We start from the raw sequence: 26,553 nt of genomic DNA, 5'->3' as shown, positions 1-26,553 counted from the left end.
AAAACAACATTACAGCGGGGTGCATTTAGACAAGCTTACTTTATTCGTAAAGATCTTTGCAGTACACACTTAAACCACCGTCCTGACATTCTCACATGAAGAGGGCTGCGTCGGACACATGACATACACACACAGTTGCCTTGTGATTACTGGGCATGTGCAATTTTTAGAGCCTGAATACAACACTGTCAGGGGCCACTTTGAAATGACAGAAAATAGACAAGCTGTGATGTGGAGCTCCGTGGAGACACACATAGAAATGACACTCACTCATGGACCTGCACACAAAGCAATGACTTTTTTTCATCACAGTTCAAACTTTAAAACGCGGAAGTACATAACAATAAAAGTTGTTGTCACATGTCCTGCAGTGTATATGCCTAAAACATGACAGGATCTCCAATAACACAAAGAGACCAGCCCAGTTTCTTACCACCTGACCAAAGTAAAAACAGTCCGCCATTCTTTCAACACTAAAACATGAAGAAGTAACAATGAGGGGAGGCGGAGTCACGACAGTAAGTCACAGGTCTCTCCACAACTTATACTTATTTTCATATGTACAGTACATTCAGAATAAAGCCTTATTTAGTGCAGATACATGGAAACGTAGTGCTGTTTTTGTTTGAACCTTCTGATGTCTGTTACACGTACAGTAGTACTGTGCTTTTGGGAGAAATCCAAGATCTCTTCCCATTCAAGTCAACAAAATCTCCACCTCACCTCTCTTCAAATAAATATACACACTCTGATGATTCTTTAAGACATCACATATTCAGATCTCACTCTGCATTTACACAAAATAATTCCTTTCTGCCTTCCTCAGCTTTGAAACATGTAGACAATATATATCTTGGCTGCTTCATCACATGAGATAATAATACCCAGGCTAGTTAAATAACAGGGACATACTTAAATACTTTCTCTTCTGGTTCAAGCTCCTGCTACTATTCACTCTTTCAGCTTGAACTGCTTTCATTTTGTCCTTTTGAACACATAATAATTGCATGCACTACTGATGGTGCTTTAGTTTCTCAAAGCAGAAAGACAAGCGTTAAAAATGATACAAAAGTAAAAGACCATGGCACTTTTCCCGAGTGGTCCTTTTACCCATGATGTATTAAGCTATCCTACTTAATAAAACACCTTGGTAGCCACGGGACAAACTCTGCTTCCTCTCTGAAGTGGACTACATTCTTTCTAACCTTTGTCAAGATTGCCAAAAAGTGCTAATGATTGTATAATAACAAGACAACTTAACCCAATCGAAATGAACTAAAAGCTGACGACACATTTACCCACACGGTATGTCAGATTAAAATTGTGCCCTTTACGCCTTTCATTCGATCTGGTCGAAGTTGAGCACGTGGCCGTCAAAGTGCGTGAGGACGTGCCTCTCGAAGAGCTGCTGCTCACAGTTGAGGGGGAACTGCTCAGAGCAGACGGGGCAGACCTTCCAGTGGCTCTCCACGTGCTGCTCGAAGCTGCGCTGCTCGAAGTGGGGGGGGAAGATCACCTCGCACAGCGGGCAGCGCTTGTGAACACTACTGGGGACAAAAGGAGAGTGGAGGAGAGATGTCAGTTTTGAGTTCAAATGCTAGTAATGTGTTTACCATTGAGGTAAATTAGACTGCAGCGGTTGTGAACATCTTGCATTTACATCCTTAACAGAACATGCGTAGATCTGTTCAACATACAGTATGTATTGTAAATATACTGTATGTGGTGCATGTGCATACACAGATGCACAAAGTAACGTTTTAGGCATCTTTCAAGATATTCTTGCTAATTTTACATCATGTTTTTACTATCAATTTTAGAACTTCTATGTTGTTTATTTCCTGCACAAACTGAAAGACAGCAAGCTGTGGTTGTTTAGGGGGGGGATAGATTTAGCTGGGGCAAGTGGTAATCCAGTGCAGGCAGTTTTGGAAAAGCCAAAAAGCCCAGGCAGACTTTCAATATGCTTCAATGTTATTTTCGTATCTGACCCAATGGAATGCTAAACATGTACTGCCTGTCCCAGTTTTAATTGACAGAAATGACATTTGACAAGAAACTGAAGAAAAATGTGAATCTATAGTGTCAGCAGGGAGGAAGATTCAACCTTTAAGGTAAACATGAGCACGAAAACCGCAACCTTCTTTTTATGTTGGCTTTTCTAACGCATCTCTGACACAGGGTTTGACTGACTAACTTTGAGATGTAGTGACTTCTCTTTGCTGTCTATTGATGTCCTTATTGTTGCTTGTTGTACATCAGTCTACCTATTTATGTGTGTGTGTAGGCACACTACCTGGAGTCAAAGCAGAAGCTGCCCCTGGCTTCTCTACGTCTACCGGACTGATGATCACAGGACGGCTGAGCTCCGTCAGCAGCAGCCTATAAAACAAAATTGCATACAAAAGGATAGAAACTGATGGCCATCTATTTGCTCATAGAGCACACACAAACACTATCTTAAAAGGTTGTTCACTAAAAATGGGAAATATGGATTGAAAGGGTTAAAGCCATTAAAGCTTTGTTTCTATTTAAAGAACTACAAATACCTTCCTTACTAGCATCTCTTCAGTTTGCTCCCAAACAAAAACATATAATCCCAGAGACTCTAATTGATCTTGTCCCTTTGCAAAATCCCCCCTAATTACTCCCCAAGCCCTTGTTATCTTCGTCTCTCTTGAGCTCTGAGGGAGTGACGTTAATTAGAGCTTTATGCAAAAGAGCTCGTCGCTTTATTTTTAAGGGCAAGCTACTATTCCCTTCATTAAGAGAGGAGGAGAACTCCAGAGACGGAAAGAGAGAAAGGGATCACTCCGACAGCAATGATTGGATACTGAAAGCACGACATGAGGGGAAAGAAGGCAAAGGCTGGTTCTATAATATCAGAGGTACTGCTGTATTGAGAGCAAATCAATAGTGTGATCAAATACGGCACTTTAACATGTTTCCGTGTCTTAAAGTAGAGCGAGAAGTAAAAAGTGTTCTGCATAATTCTACACAAGTGACACCTTAATTGATACTTATAAAGGACTGTTATTTTGTCTTACTAATGGATTTCCTACCAGACAGGGATTTTAGTTTGTTAGCATTTAGCGTCCAACCTGTATATGTGTTTATAAAACTTACATTTTGCAGCTCCTCCGGACTACTATCCAGGCTCTCGGGGGGGCTCGTGCTGCGGGAGGGCTGGATGCAGACCACCTTTCGGTCCCAGCCTGGGGGGCCTGGGCTCGGGGGCGTGATTGGGGGTGCACAGGGAGGGGCGCAGGGTGGGGCCTCGGGTGGAGGACGGGACATGTGCTCAGGAGACAGCGCAACATCCACCAGGTCTAGAATAAAGTAACACAAACAGCAGCATGACTTAAAGGGACAGTGCACCACAATCCCATTGGCATCCTGTTCCTTAATATTGGAGAGTAGGCCGACATTTCTACGTCTGATACATCCAATATTCAGCAGCTAACACCAAAACAACCTAAATGGATACATACACTTCAGGTAGGAAAAAACCCATATTTGGGATTTTTGGGGAAGACTGTCCCTTTAAGAAGAACAGGCAACTGCAGATTTGAAGATAACACAAAATAAATTATTTGTCAACTTTTGACTTCCTCTCACCTTTAGTGGTGTCAGTGGAGTAGGGGTTGCCGTACTGCAGCTCAGCCGGCCTGTGAGGAACCAGGGGTGGAGGAGACGGGTCCTGAGGGTACGGCAGGGGGTAGCGCAGCACCATGGGCTCTGAAGCCTGAACACCCGCCTCCTGCTCCCTCTGCCTGCACACAAACTGCTGCAGCTCCTGGAGCAGAGATAGAGACAAAATCAAGCACCTCACAGGGATAAACTACATTTAGTTTACATGTCTTTTAAACTGCTATTACTCAGGAGTCTGTTGCCCATTGGAGCGATTCATTTGAGAATATAGAAATAGCCAGCCAGCCAAACTTTAACAAAAGGACATACATCCTTTAGACACATAGAAACTTTCAAAGCTGTTCATTTCTCCTAAGTTATTACACATTTTATATGTTAATGTTTATATTTTTTTCATTATTTTTCTGTATTTCATTGTGATTTGTATCTATATTTCCCTATATATATATATATATATATAGTTTCCCTTTCACAGTAAATCCTCCTTTACAGAACTGTGTTGCTAAAGCAGTGTGATGAGTATAGCTGTAAAGAGTGAAGTATTTCCATAGCACATTTTCACTTTAGGAACCACAAAGGCAATAAGTATTTTCAGCTCCGAGTTAAGTGTCCTTCTACATTGTTTCTGCCCTTTGTGATTATATCTGAAGCAGGAGCATTTGTACCCTACTCATTACTGTAATGGGTGTCAGACTCTGGCTCCGTGTGCTCTGGCTCTGCTGATAGAGGCGCTCGCCCTCTCCCTCATTTCCTCTCCTCCTTCCTCTCGCTATTCCCCCCTGACCTCCTCTCTTGATGACTTCATTAGTGCGCAGCTATCAGGTTTAACATTTAAACCAGGGTTGGGAAGGTGAAACAGACACGTCGCTTGGCATTTGCACTGTCTAATGGCACTGTACCAGTGGGCGAAAGAAGCAAGTAAGTTTTAATTAGTGGGGAGAGGGGAGAATGGAGAAGAGAAGGAAAAGCTACAGGAATGGTTTCAGACACTAAAGCGCTCATAATTGAATGTGATAATAGACCTTAGTGAAGAGCCTACATTATCTACAATGTGACTTAATGTCAGTAAATGCATTTTGATATTGAAAGTTTATAACCAGATGGCTTTTCTAAGTCTATAACCTACATTCCCATTCATTATTAAAATCGAATTATTTCAATAACTGTAAAGAAGTCACAATGCTGTACTGGAATACACCTCTCTGATATATGAATGTCCTGCTGTATAGTATGTACTGTGTATAGCACACCTCCTTTAGTTGTTCCTTGTCTTTGAGGGCCTGGGCGAGGTTGCGTTTCAGCTCCGTCACTTCGCTGGCTCGCTCTGCCATGTGCACCTACAGAAAGAATAAATAAAGAGAAAATGAAAAAAGAAAGTTAAAGAAAATGCATGACAGCATAATTCTATGTTTACAACAAATAAGATACATTTACATTTTAATAAAGAGGTTTTCAAAAATGCTAAATAAACAATTGACAAAGGGGAACAGGACCATAAATTGAAATGTGTATATTTTTTATTTCACTGTCCCTTTAAGGTGCGAGCAGAAGCCTCTGCGATCGTTATAGTTACCTGTCAACTATCTATTGAAAATAAGAAATGCCGTTCTACAAATAAAAGCTGTCTGATTGGTGAAAGTAAAAGAATATTGTGAACTTTTGAGTGAAAGCTGTGTTGCGTGCATAATCACAGAAAGGCACCAATGCATGTAGCTCCTTATTCCTCCATACAGGCAGAAGTGACATTATCGACAAACTAAGGCTGCCTCGAGCAAATACTTAAATAATTAATTAGTCTCCTGAGCCTTTTATAGATTAATTAATTAATTGTTCAGTCTATAAAATGAGAGCCCAAGGCATCATGTTCTTATCTCTTGTTTATATCCAAAGGTATTTATTAAGACAAAGAAGTGCAGCAAATAGTCCATGAAAAAGTTGGAAGTCGGAAATATTTGGTATTGTCTTAAAAAATCGGAATATTTGTCGTTTAATTATCTGTACATTGACCAAACCATTTACATTACAAAAAAAGAAGAAAATAGCATAAATGTTCTCCCAGAGTTGATAAAAAGGACAAATCTGAAAAGGAACCTTTTTTCCCTTTATTTAAAAACATATTTGGATGAACAACATGATGAACAACTCTTGTTCTTTTTCTCAGTGAACCCACATTTTAAAAGAAGTGGCAAGTTGGTAAACAAATATATGTTCAGTGGAGCTTTACTTAACCTAAAGTGGTATCAAATGTCTGTTGATTCCAGCCAGAGCTACAGAAACAGGGTCTGCATGCGGGGCAGTCTGCAGCAGAGCAGGGGATCGTAGTAAATCTAACTGCAGCCTGTGGGATAGTTTACATGGCTAGTTGTCTGCTCTTCTCTCATATCATTCCATCACAGAGGATCCAAATCCCTGCAGTTTCTCTTCCCGCTTCATGTCTGTCCATCCAACCTTTTTTCACTCTTAAATGCTGTCTTCAACCTTTCATCTCTTTGTCCTCTCTTGCTCTCCCCCTCCTTTATAGATTTACTGCACTGCATTAGCGGGTTAGGTTCAGGTGAAGGGAATCTGCAGCAGTGTATTCCTGTGCCTCCCTCCCACCACTCTCTGACTGTCTCTTCCCTCTCCATCGGCCCATCCTTCGGGTGGCTGATGTAAACAGCCGTAAAGCCTGGCGCTCTGCGGCTGCCCGGCCTCTGCTGTCAGTCTCAGGGGCCATTAAGAGCGGCTCGGGCCCCGGGGCACTCGCCTCAGACGGGAGACTCCATCAAAGGCAGGGGGGGGCTTTTATTTACAGCGCTGATAAACACACACTCACTCATGGAGATTAAATGCCAGTAGGTACTTTGGCCGACATTCGCACGCAAAAAGCAACATGCTGGTCCTGAATCCTGCACACATACCACACACATCGGATCACATGTGGCATGGAGGAAGCCGGTTACTCAGGTTAATGCATGATCATGTCAACTCTGATGAACATTTGATACTCTGAGACCAAGTGTAGTCCTCCAAAAACAATTCGATAATCTGCCACTAACTGTACCCCGTTTTCTTGACACTTAAGACTATTTGTTCTGCTTTAATACAATGTTTAGTACACTGCAGTAACCATTTCCATATTAACCTGCTTAAAAAGCTGAGGGTTAGGCTAGGTTTCTCTTTCAGAAACAAGTCCTGTTTCTCGCTTGAGGCCAGGAAAAGGCTCTGTGACCTTTTGACCTGTGCTGGACTATGGTGATTTGTTGTGTATGATGCACCTGCCTATTGCCTGAACAAGTTAGATGCCGCCTATCACAGCGCACTGAGATTTGGGACAAATTGTAAAGCACTTCCACATCACTGTACCCTGTATGCCAAGGCAGGTCTGCCATCACTTACTGTACGGAGGCTCAGTCATTGGTACACGTTTATTTATAAAGCTTTGTTGGGTAAACTCCCGTATTATATCTGCTCTCTGATAACACAGAGAGTAAGCTAAGTATTCTTCATAGCTGCAAGCAGCTATCTGAGATCGCATGATGTAGTATTGTTAGATGTGCCAAGAGCAAGGACTGTCTTAGGTAAGACAGCTTTTATGTGCGCAGCTCCACTTGCTTGGAACAATCTCGTTGATACAATGGGCACTTGTAAATGTCTATAACTATGTATCCTGTAAATATAAAGTATGATGTCCTTTATTGTTTTATGTTTCATGTGGAACCTATATGCTGCAGGTCTCCCTTGAAAAAGAGATCTATGATCTCAATGGGACAAATCTCGTTAAATAAAGGTTTGAAATTAAATGAAATGAAATCTATGGCTTAAAGGTGGGGTAGGTAAGCTTGAGAAACCGGCTCGAGATACACTTTTTGTTATATTCCATGGTATGCCCTTAACATCCCGATAGCAATGAATATCTTAAGTGCTTTGACAAAAAATCCATAAAAAAACGTCATCTGTGGAAGCCGTAGTGCTGTAAAAAGCACGACCAATCATTTTAGCCGGCCCGGCTAAAGTAACTGGATGGCCTACCTGCCTGTCAGCCTTCCATCTGTGCACAAACTTATCTCGTGCCCTCATTGTTCATGTGCGCGTTCGTGTGTGTTGGAGGAGGGGCTCTGTAAGGAAGTGGCAGATTTTTTACGGCTGTGTATTTTCCAATTCTAGCGCACTCGAGCCGGTTTCTCCAAAATGACCAACCCCACCTTTAAGTGACTTATCAAGCACTAGTAAGAACAAATAAAGACAAATATGTGTTGGTTCCAGCCTCCAAATGTGAGGACATGTTGCTGTTCTCTGTTATTTATAATTATATTAATTTCCGACATAGTCCTCCACCTAGGATGCAATCATGGAATTTGTTAACATTTATTACTATTTAGTGACATTTTATGGACTAAATTGATACAATTTCAAATAAAAAATGTAATTGATTAACCCTTATTTTGCATAAAAAGGTTACATATCAGATGCTATTTGTTGTGTTTTTTGTTTACACCAACATATATTTATAAAATGTATCAGAAATAATGAAGATTTTAGGTACAAACAACTGTGTAAAGTTAGGTATGAGTGAATGCTATAATGCCCATTATGACTGGATCACAACCTCACAAGTTCATTCTCTCTGTGTTTCCATCCAGTGCATGCATCCAGGGATAAGACAAATATCCACATTTAATGTACTGGAGAATTGATTTAGAATATGTTTGTGTGGAGGTCTTCCTTTCAAAATTGCTAATCTAAAATGGAGCCTGCTTGCTGTTTTAACTTACATTAGCAAAGGGAATGTTTTGCACTCTTTGCCTTGCTGTAGATCTTGCACACACCTCTCCATTTGCAGAGTTCTGATCACCCACAACGTGCGTTAGTTTGTGTGTTTGTGTTCCTTACTCTGAATCGCTCCTCCTCATTGGCCAGCCGCTGTTTGAGCGTCTCATTGATCGCACACTGCTGCCTCCACTTCTCCTCCATCATCGCCAGCTCCTCTTCCACTGAGCAGGTTTGTGCCTTCTCCGCCTCCCCCATGCTCCTCCCCTCCACCTCCAGCAGCACCCGGTGCTCCACGACATCCCTCACTTCCTCGGCCTTCCCTGTCATCTCCGCCTCGCTATTCTCCTCGCCGCTCTGCCTCTCGTTCTCCACCTCCACCCAGCTCGTCATCCTCAGACTCTCTGGCAGGCTGTCCTTCTTCTCCTCTTTTTCTTTCCGTCTGTCCTCTTTCTCCCCGTCCTTCACTTGGATTTCTTCTCCCTCAGACTCCGCCTTAGGCCTTTCATTTGTCATTTTCTCTCTCTGCCTGTCTTCCCTCTCTGTGCTGATGCATGCCGCATGCGTGGATTCCCTGTTATTAAGTCCTGGAGTGATTGTCATCTCAGCGGCTTCTTGTAGGACTGCCATAGCTATATTCCCTGTAAAACACGTTATAGTAGAACACAGATGATCAATAGTCAGCAAAAGAGTCTTTGATTCAGGTATAAACACTTAAATAGAAGAGTGTTTTAAGCTGCAATAACTTTTTTAAATGTTAAACAGAGGTGACCCTTTCATTAATACATGGGTGTGATAACTATTTACCTTGTACATTTCCAAGACAGAGAATATGTTTCGATGTGTTGTTTTAAGATTGCAGTTTGACATTGCTTAGAGAGCAACATAAAAGCCAGAGAAGAAGATATAATGTTGTCAAGTCGGGCGAGTCACAATACTTACTTTCCTTTGTTATGCTATTGAAAAGCATTATTGTTGATTCAAGATATTCTAACCATTTATTATTTATTTGAAAGAAAACAAACAAAACACATTACACATACTTTTCTATAATGAATTTCTCTTTCTATTTGAAATGTTATGCACATCAAGTTTAGTCACAAATCTGTATATACATGTTGTCAACCTGTGTATGTTTGGGCAAGTACAGAACATCCTCTACAACTTAAGAAATGGAAATTCAATGTATACCATAATCAGTGGTACCTACTGTATAAGTGGTTTTGGATTCGTTTTTGCAAAAATGCAATCATAGTATATTTAAGAAAATGAACAACATGCAGATAAATGTGTGTGCACCTGCTGTCGGTGACTCTGGACTCGGGGTCAGCGGCTCCGGTGTTGTCTCTGTGGACACATTTCTCTTTGGCTCCTGCAACAGAAACAACAAGAATGTTTAACAAAATGTAATTGCTATATCTTTACACAAAAACTGACCTGCATGTTGTTTTATGAGTTTTACTGTAGAGTACTCACCCCCTGTGACTCGGTTATGTTTAGTTTAGCCACCTGCCTGCGCAGGCGCTGACACTCCCGGTACTTCTCCTTGTAGTGCTCAGCCGCCATGTGCAGACGCAGCTTCAGCTCCTCCACCTCTCTCTGCAGCTCGGCCTCTGCCTCTGATACCACCATCATGCTGGGCGTCATTTCCCCACAGGTCCCAACACCCTGGGAGAGAAGGACATTTTGTGTGAAAATCACCCAAGAAGCAAGGCAAGTTTAGCACCTTTCAACACAAAGCAATTCAAAGTGCTTTACAAAAATGAAAAACATTAAGAGCATTAAGAAATAGTGCAGCAGAAACATATTATAAAATAGCATTTCAAACCACTCATTCAAAAGCAAAGATAATAAAACATGAATAACCCAGGTCCATGAATAAAAGCTACAGTGCTATGTGAGATATATCAATTAAAAGCAGCAGCAAAAAGAAAAAGTCTTCAGCCTGGATTTAAAAGTAGTCAGAGTTGCAGCGGACCTGCAGGTTTCCGGGAGTTTGTTCCAGATATTTGGAGCATAGTAACTAAAAGCTGCTTCTTCATGTTTAGTTCCGACTCTGGGGACAGAAAGCTGACCAGTCCCAGAAGACTTGAGAGATCTGGATGGTTCATCATTTAGCAGGAGATCAGACATTTATTTTGGGCCTAAACCATTCAAAGCTTTATAGACCAGCAGCAGTATTTTGGAATCAATTATTTGACAGACAAGGAGCCAGTGTAAAGACTTCAGAACTGGAGTGAAGCACATTCTCCATGTCTTCAGAATCATGGCACAAACAGTCAGACTGACCACTTCCTTCTGCGCTGTGCTCCTCATGCGGTCCAGCTGGCTCTCCATGCGCTGGCATTCGGCCTGAGCATCAGCTAGACTGGCACGGAGCTTGTCGGCCTCCAGTCGGGCACGGTACAGCTCGGTCATCGTATGGTCCCGGGCACTGGCGGCGTCACGGAGCTCTGAGGCCAGCAGAGAGGCCTGCTGCCGGGACGCCTGGAGCTGATCCTCTGCCTGACGGAGCTGCTCACGCACACGGGCCAGATCTGCCTGGAGACATGCCGAGGGATTCAAGATTCAAAGATTTTATTGTCATATGCACAAAGCTACAGTGTAGAAATGGCAATGAAATTCTTCTGACCTGAGCTCCTCCAACAATGCAACATATATAATAAAATACAAAATAAAAAGTAGTGCAAACAGTCTATATACAGTGGGGCAAAAAAGTATTTAGTCAGCCACCAATTGTGCAAGTTCTCCCACTTAAAAAGATGAGAGGCCTGTAGTTTTCATCCTAGGTACACTTCAACTATGAGAGACAGAATGGGGGGAAAGAATCCAGGAAATCACATTGTAGGATTTTTAATGAATGAATTAGTATTTGGTCACCTACAAACAAACAAGATTTCTGGCTCTCACAGACCTGTAACTTCTTCTTTAAGAGCCTCCTCTGTCCTCCACTTGTTAACTATATTAATGGCACCTGTTTTAACTTGTTATCAGTATAAAAGACACCTGTCCACAACCTCAAACAGTCACACTCCAAACTCCACTATGGCCAAGACCAAAGAGCTGTCAAAGGACCCCAGAAACAAAATTGTAGACCTGCACCAGGCTGGGAAGACTGGATCTGCAATAGGTAAGCAGCTTGGTGTGAAGAAATCAACTGTGGGAGCAATTATTAGAAAATGGAAGACATACAAGACCACTGATAATCTCCCTCGATCTGGGGCTCCACGCAAGATCTCACCCCGTGGGGTCAAAATGATCACAAGAACGGTGAGCAAAGATCCCAGAACCACACGGGGGGACCTAGCCAATGACCTGCAGAGAGCTGGGACCAAAGTAACAAAGGCTACCATCAGTAACACACGACGCCGCCAGGGACTCAAATCCTGCAGTGCCAGACGTGTCCCCCTGCTTAAGCCAGTACATGTCCAGGCCCGTCTGAAGTTTGCTAGAGAGCATTTAGATGATCCAGAAGAGGATTGGGAGAATGTCATATGGTCAGATGAAACCAAAATAGAACTTTTTGGTAAAAACTCAACTAGACGTGTTTGGAGGAGTAAGAATGCTGAGTTGCATCCAAAGAACACCTACAGTGAAACATGGGGGTGGAAACATCCTGCTTTGGAGCTGTTTTTCTGCAAAGGGACCAGGACGACTGATCCGTGTAAAGGAAAGAATGAATGGGGCCATGTATCGTGAGATTTTGAGTGACAACCTCCTTCCATCCTTTTATTTGTTTTTAAAGCACTAAATGGGTTGGCTCCGGCCTATATAGCTGAACTCCTCCAGCGCTACACCCCAGGCAGAGCCTTAAGATCTGCTGACCAGCTGCTGCTGGTAGTGCCTAAGACCAGGCTCAAAACCCGAGGGCACAGAGCCTTCGCAGCAGCTGGCCCCAGGCTCTGGAACACTCTTCCCCTCCATGTGACGTCGGCCCAGACCCTAGGGGCTTTTAAATCCACACTGAAGACACACTACTTCTCTCTGGCCTTCTAGTTAGAGTGGGGTCACGACTCCTGACTGTTCCATGTGTTGTTTTTATCTGTTGTGATTTATTGTGATGTAATGTGTTTTTATGTGTTTAAATTACATGTACAGCACTTTGGCTCGACCAAAATCGTTTTTAAATGTGCTCTACGAATAAAATTTGATTTGATTTGATTCTATCAGCAAGGGCATTGAAGATGAAACGTGGCTGGGTCTTTCAGCATGACAATGATCCCAAACACACCGCCCGGGCAATGAAGGAGTGGCTTCGTAAGAAGCATTTCAAGGTCCTGGAGTGGCCTAGCCAGTCTCCAGATCTCAACCCCATAGAAAATCTTTGGAGGGAGTTGAAAGTCCGTGTTGCCCAGCGACAGCCCCAAAACATCACTGCTCTAGAGGAGATCTGCATGGAGGAATGGGCCAAAATACCAGCAACAGTGTGTGACAACCTTGTGAAGACTTACAGAAAACGTTTGACCTCTGTCATTGCCAACAAAGGGTATATAACAAAGTATTGAGATGAACTTTTGTTATTGACCAAATACTTATTTTCCACCATAATTTACAAATAAATTCTTTAAAAATCAGACAATGTGATTTTCTGTAAAAAAAATTCTCATTCTGTCTCTCATAGTTGAGGTGTACCTAGGATGAACATTACAGGCCTCTCTCATCTTTTTAAGTGGGAGAACTTGCACAATTGGTGGCTGACTAAATACTTTTTTGCCCCACTGTATGTCAATAGAATATAGGATATGTACAAGAAGAGAATATGAAATTAAATACGGTTTATTGTGGTTAAAAACACACAGGAATGTTTATCGGGGCAATTAGCAGAGCTCAGGTGTTTAGCAAGAAATGATATATAAAGATTAACTGATTTTTAACTTTCATACACAAACATGTGGGTACAACCCCAGCTACCTTATCAGTCTTGTGAGCCAGCAGCTCTTTCTCCAGGCTGTCCCGCTGAGCGACGCAGAGCCGGAGCCGGTCCAGCTCCTCCTGGAACTGAGCGATGGTCACCTCCCGGTTCAGCTCCACCGCCTTCAGCATCTGCAGCTCCGCGCTCAGCTTCGTGTTCTCCAGCTCGGTGCTGCGCAGGTGAGCCTGCACATGGGACAACACAGAGAGAAAGAGGTGCAAATGTCAGATTCAATGAGATGAGAATCACACAGGTTTTTTTTTATCATAATGCACATTTTCGTTGTTGAAGATTTTTAGCTACTAAACTTCTCCCACCTTGTAGAGGTCTCTCTCATCCTTCTCATTCTTCAGATGGCTCTCAACGCTGTCTTTCTCTGCTGTCAGCTTCTTCAGGCGGTCGCGCAGACTGTGATATAAAATGAAAAAATATTTGTACAGCCTGATCGTCTACCGAATTCATTGATTTATGCTTAAGAAAAGTATTTCCAATTGGTGGCTGACTAAATAAGTAATTATAGTCTTAAACTATTAACCACGACCCACTAAATGTCTGTAAAAAAAAGATTTGCCTGGTGACCCCCCAAACCATCATTTAAGAGTGCTGAAAAAAGAATAAGTTGGAGGAAAAGTATTTATTCAAAGTAAAATTCATGTCATAAATATCCCATCCTTGAGCTTATGTTTATATTTGTGTCTATTTAATTATTATTTTTGAGGCTGTGATTTGTATTATTTTGTAGACAACAGGACTGATGAACACGTTTAGGACGCAGAAGGCAGGCAAGAAACCTTCCCTTTACAGTTATGTCTGCGCCGAAATGAAGCGCTCGAATGATGTATGGTCACGTGTTCCACTCCGCTCACCAATCGAGTTCGGTCTCCTTCTGCAGGCCTCTCTGGGTGACTCCCAGCAGATCCTCCTCCAGCTGCCGGACCCGCTCTGTGGCCTCTGACAGCCTCCTCCTCACCTCCTCCCTCTCCTCTGACAGGCCTTGCGACGAGCGCAGCAGCTCCTGCGGGACAGAGAGGCAGCTGCGGCTGTGAGTGACAGGCGCTGCAGCCAATCACAGCGGCTAAATCAGCAGGCTAACAAAGTCTGGAACTGATGCAATACTCGGGATTAATGACAGATGGTTATATTTCATGTGACAAACACTGTCATGTTGCAAAGAAAATATTATTTTTATATAATTAATATACGTTGTATGTTTGCTTTTATATGTTTTTATGCACAATGCATTCATTCAAAAAAGAGAGTCATGACATGATAGACACAATAACAGTTGAAAAGAAATGTGTTTTACTGTTTCACATGTGTAATATTCCTCTCATGACATGCAAGAAAAAAAAAGTTCTCACGGTTGTTTGGACGTTGACAGGGGTATCTTTGGAAAGGTGTCGTAAAAAATAGGCAAATATGTAACCTCGCAAGTTTTGTATGCGTTCTGTCAGTACAAAATGTTCATTATTTAGCGCTCTCCACACACCTATGTTTACAGCACATCTTAGGCGATGCTAGACAAAAAACTAGGAGGCAATGGCTCACAGTGACTGACAAGGAGGAAATGAGGTTGCCAGTCAAGTGTTTGTGTTTTCTTCTGTTCCTACATGTGAGGCACTTGTAAGACATCTGATTTGTATGTCTCACTTGGATGAGTCAAAGAAAACATCATAGAGGCTTTAACCATTCCTAGAAGAAGCTGATCTTGCTTTCGATCCAGGTTCAGAAACCACTGGGAAGAAAGCCTACAAATCAATGATGAATTGCAGTTTTTTTTATCTTTTAAGTTTTATTTTCTTTCATTATTGCTACTCCCCCCTTGTGAATATGAATGTAATTTGTACCCACATTGATTTTATTAGATATTTAAAGTATGCTAATAAAATGTAAGTAGGTTTCAATGTTATTTTTTTGTTGAATCTGTTTGGGATTGGACTTATATTTGAGAAATGTTTACCAACAATCATCTCTAAAATATTTTAAAGTCTATTAGTTCGTTTGAAATATTATTCCAACAAATCTCCAGTTACAAATTACAGTATGACTGAAATGAGCCTTGTGATGGACACAGAACACACACCCAGTATTTGAAGTTGTGAAAAAAATGTATGCAAATAACCTGTCTATTATCAATGGATTCCTTAAGACAAATTCCTGGTGCAGCTGATCACATGTTTCCGCCATGTGGTGTGACTGCTGAGCCGAAGCCCTGTTTGAACTTGCTGCTAATCAGCAGTGAAGGACGTTAAATCATCCATAGCTCATATCGGTTGTGACAGAACAACATTCTTCTGCACACACCTTCCTTTCTAGTTGTCGCTTCCACACTCTTACTCACGCTCATACACATACACAATTACAGGAAGACAGACACACAGCTGCATATTCAAGGACGTATGGAGAGAGACAGATAGCTCGGAGAACCGCCATCAATCTAAAACAGACATGCACACATCAATGCACACTCAGGCCTTACTCCCTCTGGGCTTGGCCCGTCGATTACTGTATGATTTTTACGGCTGGCGTTTGGGAAGCACTTTAGCAGTGCATAAAGACCTTATAAAAAGTGTACTCGTTAAATTAGCAGCCACAAAATATGTACTTATGTTTTCATGTTAAACTGGAGATATTTTCATCAGTGTGGGCAGGAGCTAACGCACCTACTGTAAAAGCTCTACAAAGAGACACACACCTACTCAGAGAAGTCGTATATCTACAGATGGACAAGCCTGTTGAATGAAAAGCAGCGTGGTAATAACTGTGTGTGTGTGTGTGTGTGTGTGTGTGTGTGTGTGTGTGTGTGTGTGTGTGTGTGTGTGTGTGTGTGTGTGTGTGTGTGTGTGTGTGTGTGTGTGTGTGTGTGTGTGTGTATTACCATGTAATTTATGGCAATTTTGTCGTTCGTAAAAGAGCGGACTAACTCAAAGCAGCCTGCCCTCACTCTGAGCTTTTACCGGAGAGATGCACTAGGGGGCGATAAGAGACTACATTCAAACTCAGAAGTATTGGCTTCCTCCCTCCTTCTGCCACCCCCTCTTCTGTTTCCTTGAGTTGACTGGTTGTTAGGTGTCTGTGCCAAGATACTGCTTATCATGTGCGACTCATAACATATTGACATCTGACTCATCCTGGTGAGTGACAAGGAAAATGGACTAAAAAACTAAGTAATTTAAGAAGTCAATTTAGTTCAACTTTTATTTATGTTTCCAAATGTATCCCCCCCCCCTTTTTTATGTGGCTTTTGCTCTAATGCCAACAAAACAACTCTAAATTGAGACAACAAATTTGTAGAGAGACAGACAGGCAGATAGACAGAGGGAGAGAAAATAGACGGTGAGAAAGCAGTGGCCACTGAATCGCGTGACTGAGTGGTGTTTGTCCCTGAGGCTGGGCAGGGCTTTTTTTTCAAGCAGGCGGTTTTGCGGACTACCCTCCTCTCATTCCACACACAGACTAAAAGCGTTTGCAAGCGGGTGGCATAATGAGTGTGTTTGTGTGCGTGTGTGAATGCACATTAGAGGGACTCCATGGTGTGGAACCTGAATGTGAGTGTGAGAGTGAAGGGCGGGGGCAGTTTGTGTATGCATATGAGCCTTTAGTGTGTGTGTGTGTGTGTGTGTGTGTGTGTGTGTGTGTGTGTGTGTGTGTGTGTGTGTGTGTGTGTGTGTGTGTGTGTGTGTGTGTGTGTGTGTGTGTGTGTGTGTTTCTGTTTGTGCGTTTGACGTCATGTTTGTTCACTTTGTGGTTTCGATGGCATCGTCCCTGACGCCAGATGCCGAGAAAACTCAGTCCCAATTCCGTTCTGGCCCACTGAGTCAGGTCGTTAAAGAAAGACTGGCACACACACGCACGCACGCGCACACACGCACGCACACACACACACACACACACACACACACACACACACACACACACACACACACACACACACACACACACACACACACACACACACACACACACACACACACACACACACACACACACACACACACACACACACACACACACACACACACACACACACACACACACACACACACACATCACTGCAGGGGACATTACATTGACTTACATGCATTTCCTGGAGACTTATCCTAACCGTAACCATAACCAACACATGCCTAACCCTAACCCTTACCCTTACCCTAAACCTATTCACCCTAAAATTAATGATCCCCCTCATGGGGACTTCCAATTTGTCCCCATAAGGGAGGCGAGTCCCCACACGTGACTGTGTAAACATATTTAGGTCCCCACAAGTATAGTAATGCTAGGCCACACACACACACACACACACACACACACACACACACACACACACACACACACACACACACACACACACACACACACACACACACACACACACACACACACACACACACACACACACACACACACACACACACACACACACACACACACACACACACACACACACACACACAAACAAGCTGGGGCTCTGTGTGTGTGTCTCAAACATGGACACAGATTATTCATAAATTCGGGCCTTTGAAGTTTTCAGACCTGTGATCACTGGTGAGGAACCGGCTCCGCACACGTGTGCAAATAGAGACTGTGAGTCTGCGTACACACACACACACTTCGTTTCAACCCAGACACACACTAACTTACACACACACACACACACACACACACACACACACACACACACACACACACACACACACACACACACACACACACACACACACACACACACACACACACACACACACACACACACACACACACACACACACACACACACACACACACACACACACACACACACACACACACACACACACACACACACACACACACACACACACACACACACACACTTCGTTTCAACCCAGACACACACTAACTTCCAAATACACACATGTGCATACTGAAACTCACCTCAAGCCTCAAGAGCTATTTTTGTGGTATTCTCTTTCCCCAATTTGTGCAATCATTGAAAGAATGCAAGTTTATTTTACTTTATGAATTAAAGGGAGAGATAATTTTTGTACAAATTAAAAGGTTAATTAGATGATGATGGGCCCTATGATATATGGAGGGGGTTTACTGGAGCAGGCATGTAGAAATGTGAGTAGAACAGGGCATTGCTTATGGATTTCATCTTAGACTCAGTCTTGTTTGTTAAAAAAGAAAAGTAATCATCTGAAATAAAGGGAAAGGTATCTTCTACTGTGGCATTGGAATTAAATGTATAATAATGCATTTAAAAACGATATCTGCTATATCTATACCAACAAAACAGCATGACTTCCTGCCCCCACTGTCTCTGACCTGGTTGTGTGTCCGCAGCAGGCAGCATGTGTCCCTCTCCTGCTCCCTCTCCCTGGACAGTCTCCTCTGCTCCTCCTGCAGCTGCTGCTTCTCCTCCTGCAGGAGACGCATGGTCATCAGCAGCTCCCTGCGCTCCTGCTGCACGTCCTCCACATGCTGCACACAGGAGGTTAAAGGTAGAGAGAAAGAAGGTGAGGGTAGTATGCAAGAGGATAAGGGTCACATGAGAATTTTTTTTGGGGATGTGACCAAAAGTCTCAGAATTCTGAACTAAAATCAGAAAGTACGAATATTTTTCTTACTTTGGGTCACATCCCAAAATATATTTCTCATGTGGCCCTAATCCTTTTCTATAGGATACCGGCTTATTGAATATTTATTTTTGTTATGGTAAGTTTTGTGTCCTTTTAATTCCCCTGTCTTGGGAGGGTTTGTGTCATTTTCAAAAATACCAGTTAAATGTATTAAGTCGCATTGTAATATTTTAAATAAAATGTGTATGATATATTGTAGGATGTATCTATGGCTGTCTAGAATAATAAATGATCAATCATAATGACATTAACGGGATTCATTCTCCTCAGTGAGGTCAAAGGTCACACTGGAAAGCAGAACTTTTGATCTAGTACTCTGCCTTTTAACAAAATCCAAGAGCGTTGAATAATATAAAAGTAAATATCTCCTTCTCTTGATTCATACCTCTAGAAGGCCAGTCTTGGTGGTGACGACCAGTATGTCTGAGTTGCTGTCGTCCTCGGTAACAGTCAGAAGCTCTTCTGTAGGTGTTGCTGACCTGAACTGGAACGGCGTACTCGCTCCTCTAATGTCGCCAAGGTGTGTGACGTAACAAAACTGGTAGAACTCTCCGTCAGATTTAGGAACATAATAACCTATAAAAAGACAAGAGTGAGTTTTCTCTTATTCCATTTTATTATTCAAATATATAATAATAATAATATAAAAAACAATAATGGTTACATGGTTGAACAAGAAAAAACCAGAAAATAAAATGAAGTAAGCAAATTAGAGGTGTTGAAAATAAAACAGTGTGCTAGAATGAGTCAATTTTAAATTATTTAATTGAATCAGGTAGTTTTTTAAGTATGTCTGGTCAAACAAAATCTAAAACATCTATACTGGAGAAAGAGAAAACACTGCACAAAAACCAGGCACAGCACAGGGACCGACAAATGCATTGAATAATATTCAAATAATTCAATATGTGAAACATCATTATAGGACTAAGCTTCAAGCAGCCCATAGCTCGACTGTAAGCGCTCACTGGATCACATCCTTCACATGTTGGGCCTGTTTCTCTGCAGCAGAGTAAGAGCAGAACATCCGGCAGCCAACCGGTTTTACTGACTACTGACACACCACAGCACACTCTCCTATTTTCACTATGTAATATCTGACCGTTCCAGGCCCAGTAAAACCAGTTTGCAGGCCCTCAACCTGTGTGTGTGTGTGTGTGTGTGTGTGTGTGTGTGTGTGTGTGTGTGTGTGTGTGTGTGTGTGTGTGTGTGTGTGTGTGTGTGTGTGTGTGTGTGTGTGTGTGTGTGTGTGTGTGTGTGTGTGTGTGTGTGTGTGTGTGTGTGTGTGTGTGTGTGTGTGTGTGTGTGTGTGTGTGTGTGTGTGTGTGTGTGTGTGTGTGGTTTGAGTGGTGCTCAGGTCCCAGGCTGCAGTTTGCGGTTGTGTTCCCATATTAAATAAAAGAGTTGGTTTTTATATGCGCTGTAAAATGGAGGAACTACTTCTCGTAGGAATATCGTAGGTCTGTATAGTGGTTTTCATAGTGTGTGTGTGTGTGTGTGTGTGTGTGTGTGTGTGTGTGTGTGTGTGTGTGTGTGTGTGTGTGTGTGTGTGTGTGTGTGTGTGTGTGTGTGTGTGTGTGTGTGTGTGTGTGTGTGTGTGTGTGTGTACCTTGAAACACCAAAGTACTGTGCACTGTACTTCCTGGTTCGTAGTTCTCAGGCATAGGAGACCAAAGGAAGGTGTAGTAATCTCTCGCTGTGCTCCAACCCACCTAAGGACGTAAATAAACGGCAACGGAAATGTTAATCGACAACAAAAAGTAGTGCCCGACTTGTCGTCTTCTGTTGGGGGAATAGTTATAGATGTTCTTTAAAACCTACATTTTTAATAGACAGATGAGGTGTTATTATTTTGTCATCATTAGATTTCAAAAACTCATTGAATGAAAAAAGATGGTGGATTACACACAGTGGCAATGGAAACATTTAAAATCCATGCCCCGTCACTCTTTCACACAACCCTTCCTCCTCTCCTTCCCCGCAGTTCCTTCCCCTTTTGGGCTCAGAAAAAGAGGGCCAGTGAAGGTGTGAGAATGGGGAGGGAAGGCAGGGGTGTATGTAGCTTTTCGTGTGTGTGGTGCACACATGCGCAGACTCGTGAGACGCCAAAGAGCAACCCACGTGGAAATGAGAAGGGCGGAGAGGGTAAGAACGAGGGAAGAAAAGGTGAACATTTTACACAAAATGGCAAGGGAGGTGTAATTCCATGGATTTCATGTGTTGTTAGGTGACAGATGATGAAAGGGAGTTGTGAACATCATAACTCAGGTCCTGCGTCGTAAATCTGTCGCGCCCAACCGCACACTCTCCGTGTCTGGGCCGCTCACGCACACAAACACACGCTAAAAAACACACTCACACACACCTCGTTTTAAACCCACATGTGCGTTACATGTTTGTGACATTGCATAACTGCACTTCAGCTGTGGATAACTCAACCACCTGTGGCTCCATGGCACATTTTTTACATTTTAAAATGGAGACAAAGTGGCACAAGAGAAAGTTTCTCCTCTGGACAGCTGTCATACAGCAATTGTAATATATTACAGTCTCGGCAGTAGTGTGACAATGGTATAGGAAATGATAGGATGCACAACACAGTGGGAGGGATTGTAGATTTATAACAGTTTTTCTTAACCATGTTCCCATAAAAACATATATGGACTTAAATACTTAAATAAACAACTATCAATCAATTCCTATAGGTGAAAAAACAAAGAAGAATAGCTCAACAGCTGACAAAGTGTTGAAAGCTTGAAACACAACAGTAAATCAACCGAGCCACTCAAAACATCTGTCATAATTTCAGGTGTGAAGACACTGTTCCAAGATACATAATTGGCGCGTGAGCCTTATCAGGACATTACACTCTCTATAATGCTATTCCAAACCGATGGTAATTGTCCGCTTGGAAACCTGGACCGAGGACATTCTTTCCACATCCAACAGCATCTCAGCGAGAGGGGAAGCTGCGATGAACACCTGCCAAGTTTGCTTGTGAGCTCACGTGTGTTTGCTTAAGAGAAAACAGACATAAATAATGTTGCTAATTGCAGAGTGAAGTTGACTGACATTTGGTCAGGTATGGTGTGGCATTCCAACACAGGAGTGATGTTATAAAATAATCACAGGCAGAGGAACTATCAATCACTCAGCCAAGGTGTGAGGGAACAGCCCGATGACACTTTAATTATACACTCACACAACGGGTTTCTCCCTGTCGACCGAACAAACATGTCACGACCAAAAACCTCCACAGGGCTTTTTAGGGAGTTGTGTGTGTTTCAAATATCAAACTTATGCTTTCACTGAAATAACAAAGAAGAACAAACATATTCAATGTTTCATAGATAAAACAAAAAGACACTATGCTGGAAAACAGAAGAACACATGCCGCGTTTGATTATATTATTCATGGTTGATGTTTATTGTGTATGCACTACTTGTTGTGAGTATTGTTTGAGGACACCATAAATTAGGTCCTCATTATTGTACTATTCACAATTTCAGCCACTAGGGGGTGTCTGTACACAACTTAAATGAGCCGGTCCTGCCTGTGCAGCCTGAGTCAGCTTTATTGCTCAGTCTCTCTCTGAAAGGCATATGGATGTGAAGGGGTAAGAGGGAGAACATGCTCTCTCCCTGAGTCATCTCTGCACATAGGTTTTGCCTCTGGGAGGAAAAAAGACTCCGCTGACAGAATGGCATCAGTCAAATCGAATCAATCACATTTAATAACTCCCTAACAAACTTCAAGCCAAGACAAGCGATTTCATAGGATTTGAATTATTGCAATGGTTAATAATCTATTATGATCAAAGTGTATGGTTATTATTTGTAAAAGCACACAGTTACAGTCCTCTTGATACATGCCGCCCTCATAAAAAGAGTAAATAATACCCATAGTAATGGTTCTTCCTAATATATCTAGAGCTGCAATGATTAAACAATTACATGTTTGTCCATTACATATTTACATATGTCTCCGCTATGAGGGTGCACTGAGTATATCTAAGTGTTCGACAAAGGATATTTAGAAGGTCCTGTTGGCTGGAAACACTGATCGCCGTTTTTCACCAAACAACTAAACAATTAATCGATCAAATACAGATTATTGACAGATTAATAGTCATGGAAGATTATTATAAATCGCAGCCATGGCAACATTGCCAAACGTTTCCCCCCCAGAATTGAACAGATACAGCATCTATGCACAGGAAGACAGACATGTACGTCAAAAGCGTTAAAGAAGCGCGGTCTGCTTGTTCTCTGACATGAAACGCCATCAAACAGGTTTCATTAGCGTGGATTACAACAATTACATTTTCCAATTGACTTTTTTCCATATAAACACAGCGTCTTTATTCCTTTTAAATTGAGCTGGCAGATTTGAAGTCAGTTCTTAAACAACAATAAAATGTTTGTCTTTTGGCTTTACGAGACATTAAGTTTCCTCATTCACATTTCCTGTTAATTACGTGTGAGATTTGATGGCCTTGATAAAAGAGCAGAGGGTGAGGTTGGTTAGCAGGAAGCAGAGAGAAGGACTGATGGAAAGATGAACAAGTGAAGCGGGGTCTAATAAGAATCAGAGTGGTTCCTAAAGAGCACCAAATGTTTGCCCCCCAGCGAGACCTACTGCAACCAGCCCACCATGCACACTCTTCCTCTTTCCCTGGCACAGCAACCACACCAAAGCTTGTGGTGAGGTTTTAGGCATGTAGTGAAGAGGTGAACCATTAGTGTCAAGGCGGACGTACATGTGTTAATCTACCAACTGCAAAACCTACGGCCCATTAAAAGAAAAAGCAACACATAATCCATCGAACAAACACTTATGTAATGGGCTTGGAGCAGTTCCAATCTCTATAATCTCTCTGCAACAGAAATGATTCAGCTTAATAAAAGTCTGCTCCTAAATTGGTTATGTTTGGCAATGTCTTTGATGCATGGTGAGGGTAAAAGCCTCCCTGTTGTGTGTGATGTACCTTGAAGATGCCCACCCAGTCTTTTGGGTGGGGTGGGATGTAAGGGGTCAGGGTGTAGCAACACTCCAGGGGCACCTGGGGCAGGAAACTCTTCCACACGTTCTGAAAGATGACGTGGGCAAAGTTGGACGTTTCCATGATGCTGACGCTGCTGCCCGGCGGCGAGTCCACCACCTGGAACGATGACATTGTATCCTGTCGGTCACTTCATTGGTCTGTAGGACAAAAGAGCACAGGACACAGACGTTAAGTATCACGAACAGCAGAATAAAGAAGAAGTATGTCATTCAGTTGCACACAGAAAACAGAAAAGGGTACAAATGTAGTCAAACAGGCTTATTCTGTGATGAGTTCCCAAGACCTCTCAGAAAATGTATTTGTATTAAAGACCAAGCAAAGGTGTAGTGGTATATACCAAACCCTAAGCAGAGGTATTTTTCATATTAAGTAAAAGTATACTATACAAGGGTCTTATCATAGAGGGTATAATGTGCTGTACAGATGAAGCCTCGGAGGCGACTGTATGATTTTGAGCTGTATAAACATAATTGAAATGACTCGAATAAAATAGCCACAGTCTCCATCTTGCAGAACTAAACCTGCATATAATCGTTTAAGATAAATGCTGTATCAAGGATATGTTCTGCACAAAGAAAACCTTTCTCTCCGAACTTGCCTTCAGTACCGTAACCTAGCAACTGAGGCAGCGTCCGTAAATAACACGAAGGCGGAGGAGCGCAATCGTGGGATAATTTTGAGGACATTAGAATGGGTTGTAAACATAATAAGTACAAATTTACCATTTTGAGTGCAACCCTATTCTCTACATTTATTATTTTATGGTGTGGTATTGTATATTTACCTAAAAGGGAATTTTACTTGTCAATTGAGGAGTCACGATGTTGATTAATCGATTAGTCGATCAACAGAAAAGTAATTTCCAGCTTACTTGATTATAAACGAATGGTTAAAAGTAACCTTTCATGCAAAAATGGCAAACAATGCTGTTTTTGGCTTCTCTATTATGGAGATGTCATGCTTTTATCTGTTTTATATCTCATTAAAGTGCATGTGATGGACTTAGATAAAGACTTTTAAAGAGATCCCCTTGACTTTGAGAAACTGGGATAGACATTTCCCCTATTTTCTGACATGTTATAGACCAATCTTTCAATCAATTAATATAAAAAAGAATCGGCTGTTGCAACATTAGAAATAACTTCTAAGCTCTGAAGAAGAAGAATGTTTTGTCTGAGGTTCAAGAGGAGCTTTCTTAGTTTAAAGACAGTGATGGCATTGTGAGTCTAATCTACTTCCTTAAACAAGGCAATGAAAGTGTAAGGAAATTGCAGTAGGACATATAGTATACTGTAATGAAAGTGTGTTTTAAGACTGTTACATATTACTAAAAGACAACATAACACTGCAGAATACATTTGTAGTATTTTTCTTAGCCTCTAAAAAACAATACTCAAACAGACCCTTTAAGTAAAGATAACTTCTTACACCAAATTGATCACCTAGCTAACATAATTAAGGAGGCTTAAAGCAACATTATACCCATGTTACAAGACAACACCACACCACTGTGACGAATCACCTTACAGCAAGGCAGTTAGCTTTAACTAATGAAACTAAGCATTACAGAGTATAAGAAGAGCAAGTGTAAATGTGAAGCTGCTTAAAAGTGATGCAAATCAATGCATCTTTTACTGTATTAAAGATTAAACAACAAACCATTTCCACTCAAGATAAATGTGAAAGTAAGTCACAACACATTCTCAATCCAGCCAAGTAGCTAACATAACATTGTCTGTACAGTGAGCCACATTGATCAACATGTCTTCATGAAACATCTAACGCAGAGCTATGTATATAAAATAACCTCAGTTACTCAGAGGATAATCTATTTACGGTGGTAAGGCAGCTAACATTAGCTTGTGAACAGGCCATGTCGTGTCAAGTCACTAGCTAGCTTTCCTCGTAGGTCTGCTAGCATGCTGGCACAAGACGCGACAATCACAGGCATTGATTGAGCATGCAGTTAAAAAAAATAACCTTTGCATATGAAATCCACTTGCAAAAAATAGCGAGTTTCTGTCGGGCAGGCCGATGTTTTTGCCACTGTCCCGGTTGTTGACAAAGCTCTGACGATGATGCGTCTCTTCCTGAATGATGCTCCACTTCCGGGATGCTGAGCACCACCAATGATGCTGAGGAGGGGGAGAAAGCAGATGTCTCTACTACAGAAAATAACTAAATTAGTTACAAAAGTTAATTCAATCAGTTTAATAATTATCTTCTCTTGCCTCATACATTTATAGCTAATTTCACTTACAATAATAACCCATAATTGCTGTGGAGATCATCTGCTGTGTATATATAATGTCGTAACTATATAGCATTCATTACAATACAAAATATATACTGCATAGCTAAATAATTTGTTATGAAATCTAATGATTTTACGTTTGTTTTCATTTTAAGTGGATACTGTACTTACAAAAGTGGCTAAAGGGCATTAGGCAGTAGCACAGGATGTCCCGCCTTTACCTTCTTCTGATTGGCTGCGGAAACTTATCGAGAGCTGCGATTGGTGGAAACCGCAACTCATAGCAGTTCGGTTGGGCTT

General features: G+C 41.9%; 1 protein-coding gene across 2 annotated transcripts; it reads right to left on the bottom strand.

Annotated features, from left to right (window-relative positions):
* Positions 1-39: 39 nt before the first annotated feature.
* tax1bp1a (Tax1 (human T-cell leukemia virus type I) binding protein 1a) lies at positions 40-26,126 on the bottom strand. Of its 2 annotated transcripts, none has more exons than XM_034095039.2 (17): positions 25,980-26,126; positions 23,922-24,136; positions 20,543-20,645; positions 19,319-19,509; positions 18,620-18,775; positions 14,179-14,327; positions 13,630-13,720; positions 13,312-13,497; positions 10,690-10,941; positions 9,877-10,068; positions 9,700-9,772; positions 8,524-9,041; positions 4,902-4,988; positions 3,619-3,796; positions 3,127-3,329; positions 2,297-2,382; positions 40-1,544 (listed from the first exon to the last, which is right to left on the bottom strand). In XM_034095039.2, exons 2-17 carry the CDS (start codon positions 24,108-24,110, stop codon positions 1,340-1,342), a joined length of 2,859 nt encoding a protein of 952 aa, XP_033950930.1. In that variant the 5' UTR covers positions 24,111-24,136; positions 25,980-26,126; the 3' UTR covers positions 40-1,339. The 2 variants fall into 2 exon arrangements, with proteins under 2 accessions (XP_033950930.1, XP_033950929.1); XM_034095038.2 differs by having other exon boundaries at positions 40-1,547; positions 25,980-26,125.
* Positions 26,127-26,553: the final 427 nt, after the last annotated feature.

The sequence above is a fragment of the Pseudochaenichthys georgianus genome, chromosome 11 (genome assembly GCF_902827115.2).
Source record: "Pseudochaenichthys georgianus chromosome 11, fPseGeo1.2, whole genome shotgun sequence".
Classification (NCBI taxonomy): domain Eukaryota; kingdom Metazoa; phylum Chordata; class Actinopteri; order Perciformes; family Channichthyidae; genus Pseudochaenichthys; species Pseudochaenichthys georgianus.
The sequence above is the reverse complement of the archived record's forward strand: the minus strand, read 5'-3'. Positions and strand labels throughout refer to the sequence as shown.

What these genes read in the sequence shown, in the direction of transcription:
- tax1bp1a (XM_034095038.2), bottom strand. Translation starts at nt 24,110, where the DNA reads ATGTCATCGTTCCAGGTGGTGGACTCGCCGCCGGGCAGCAGCGTCAGC. An exon ending in TCCAGAGTCACCGACAGCAG is followed by an intron (nt 9,042 to 9,699) that starts GTGCACACACAT and finishes CGTGTTTTACAG; the next exon opens with GGAATATAGCTATGGCAGTC. An exon ending in CTCCACTGACACCACTAAAG is followed by an intron (nt 3,330 to 3,618) that starts GTGAGAGGAAGT and finishes ACTTTATTCTAG; the next exon opens with ACCTGGTGGATGTTGCGCTG.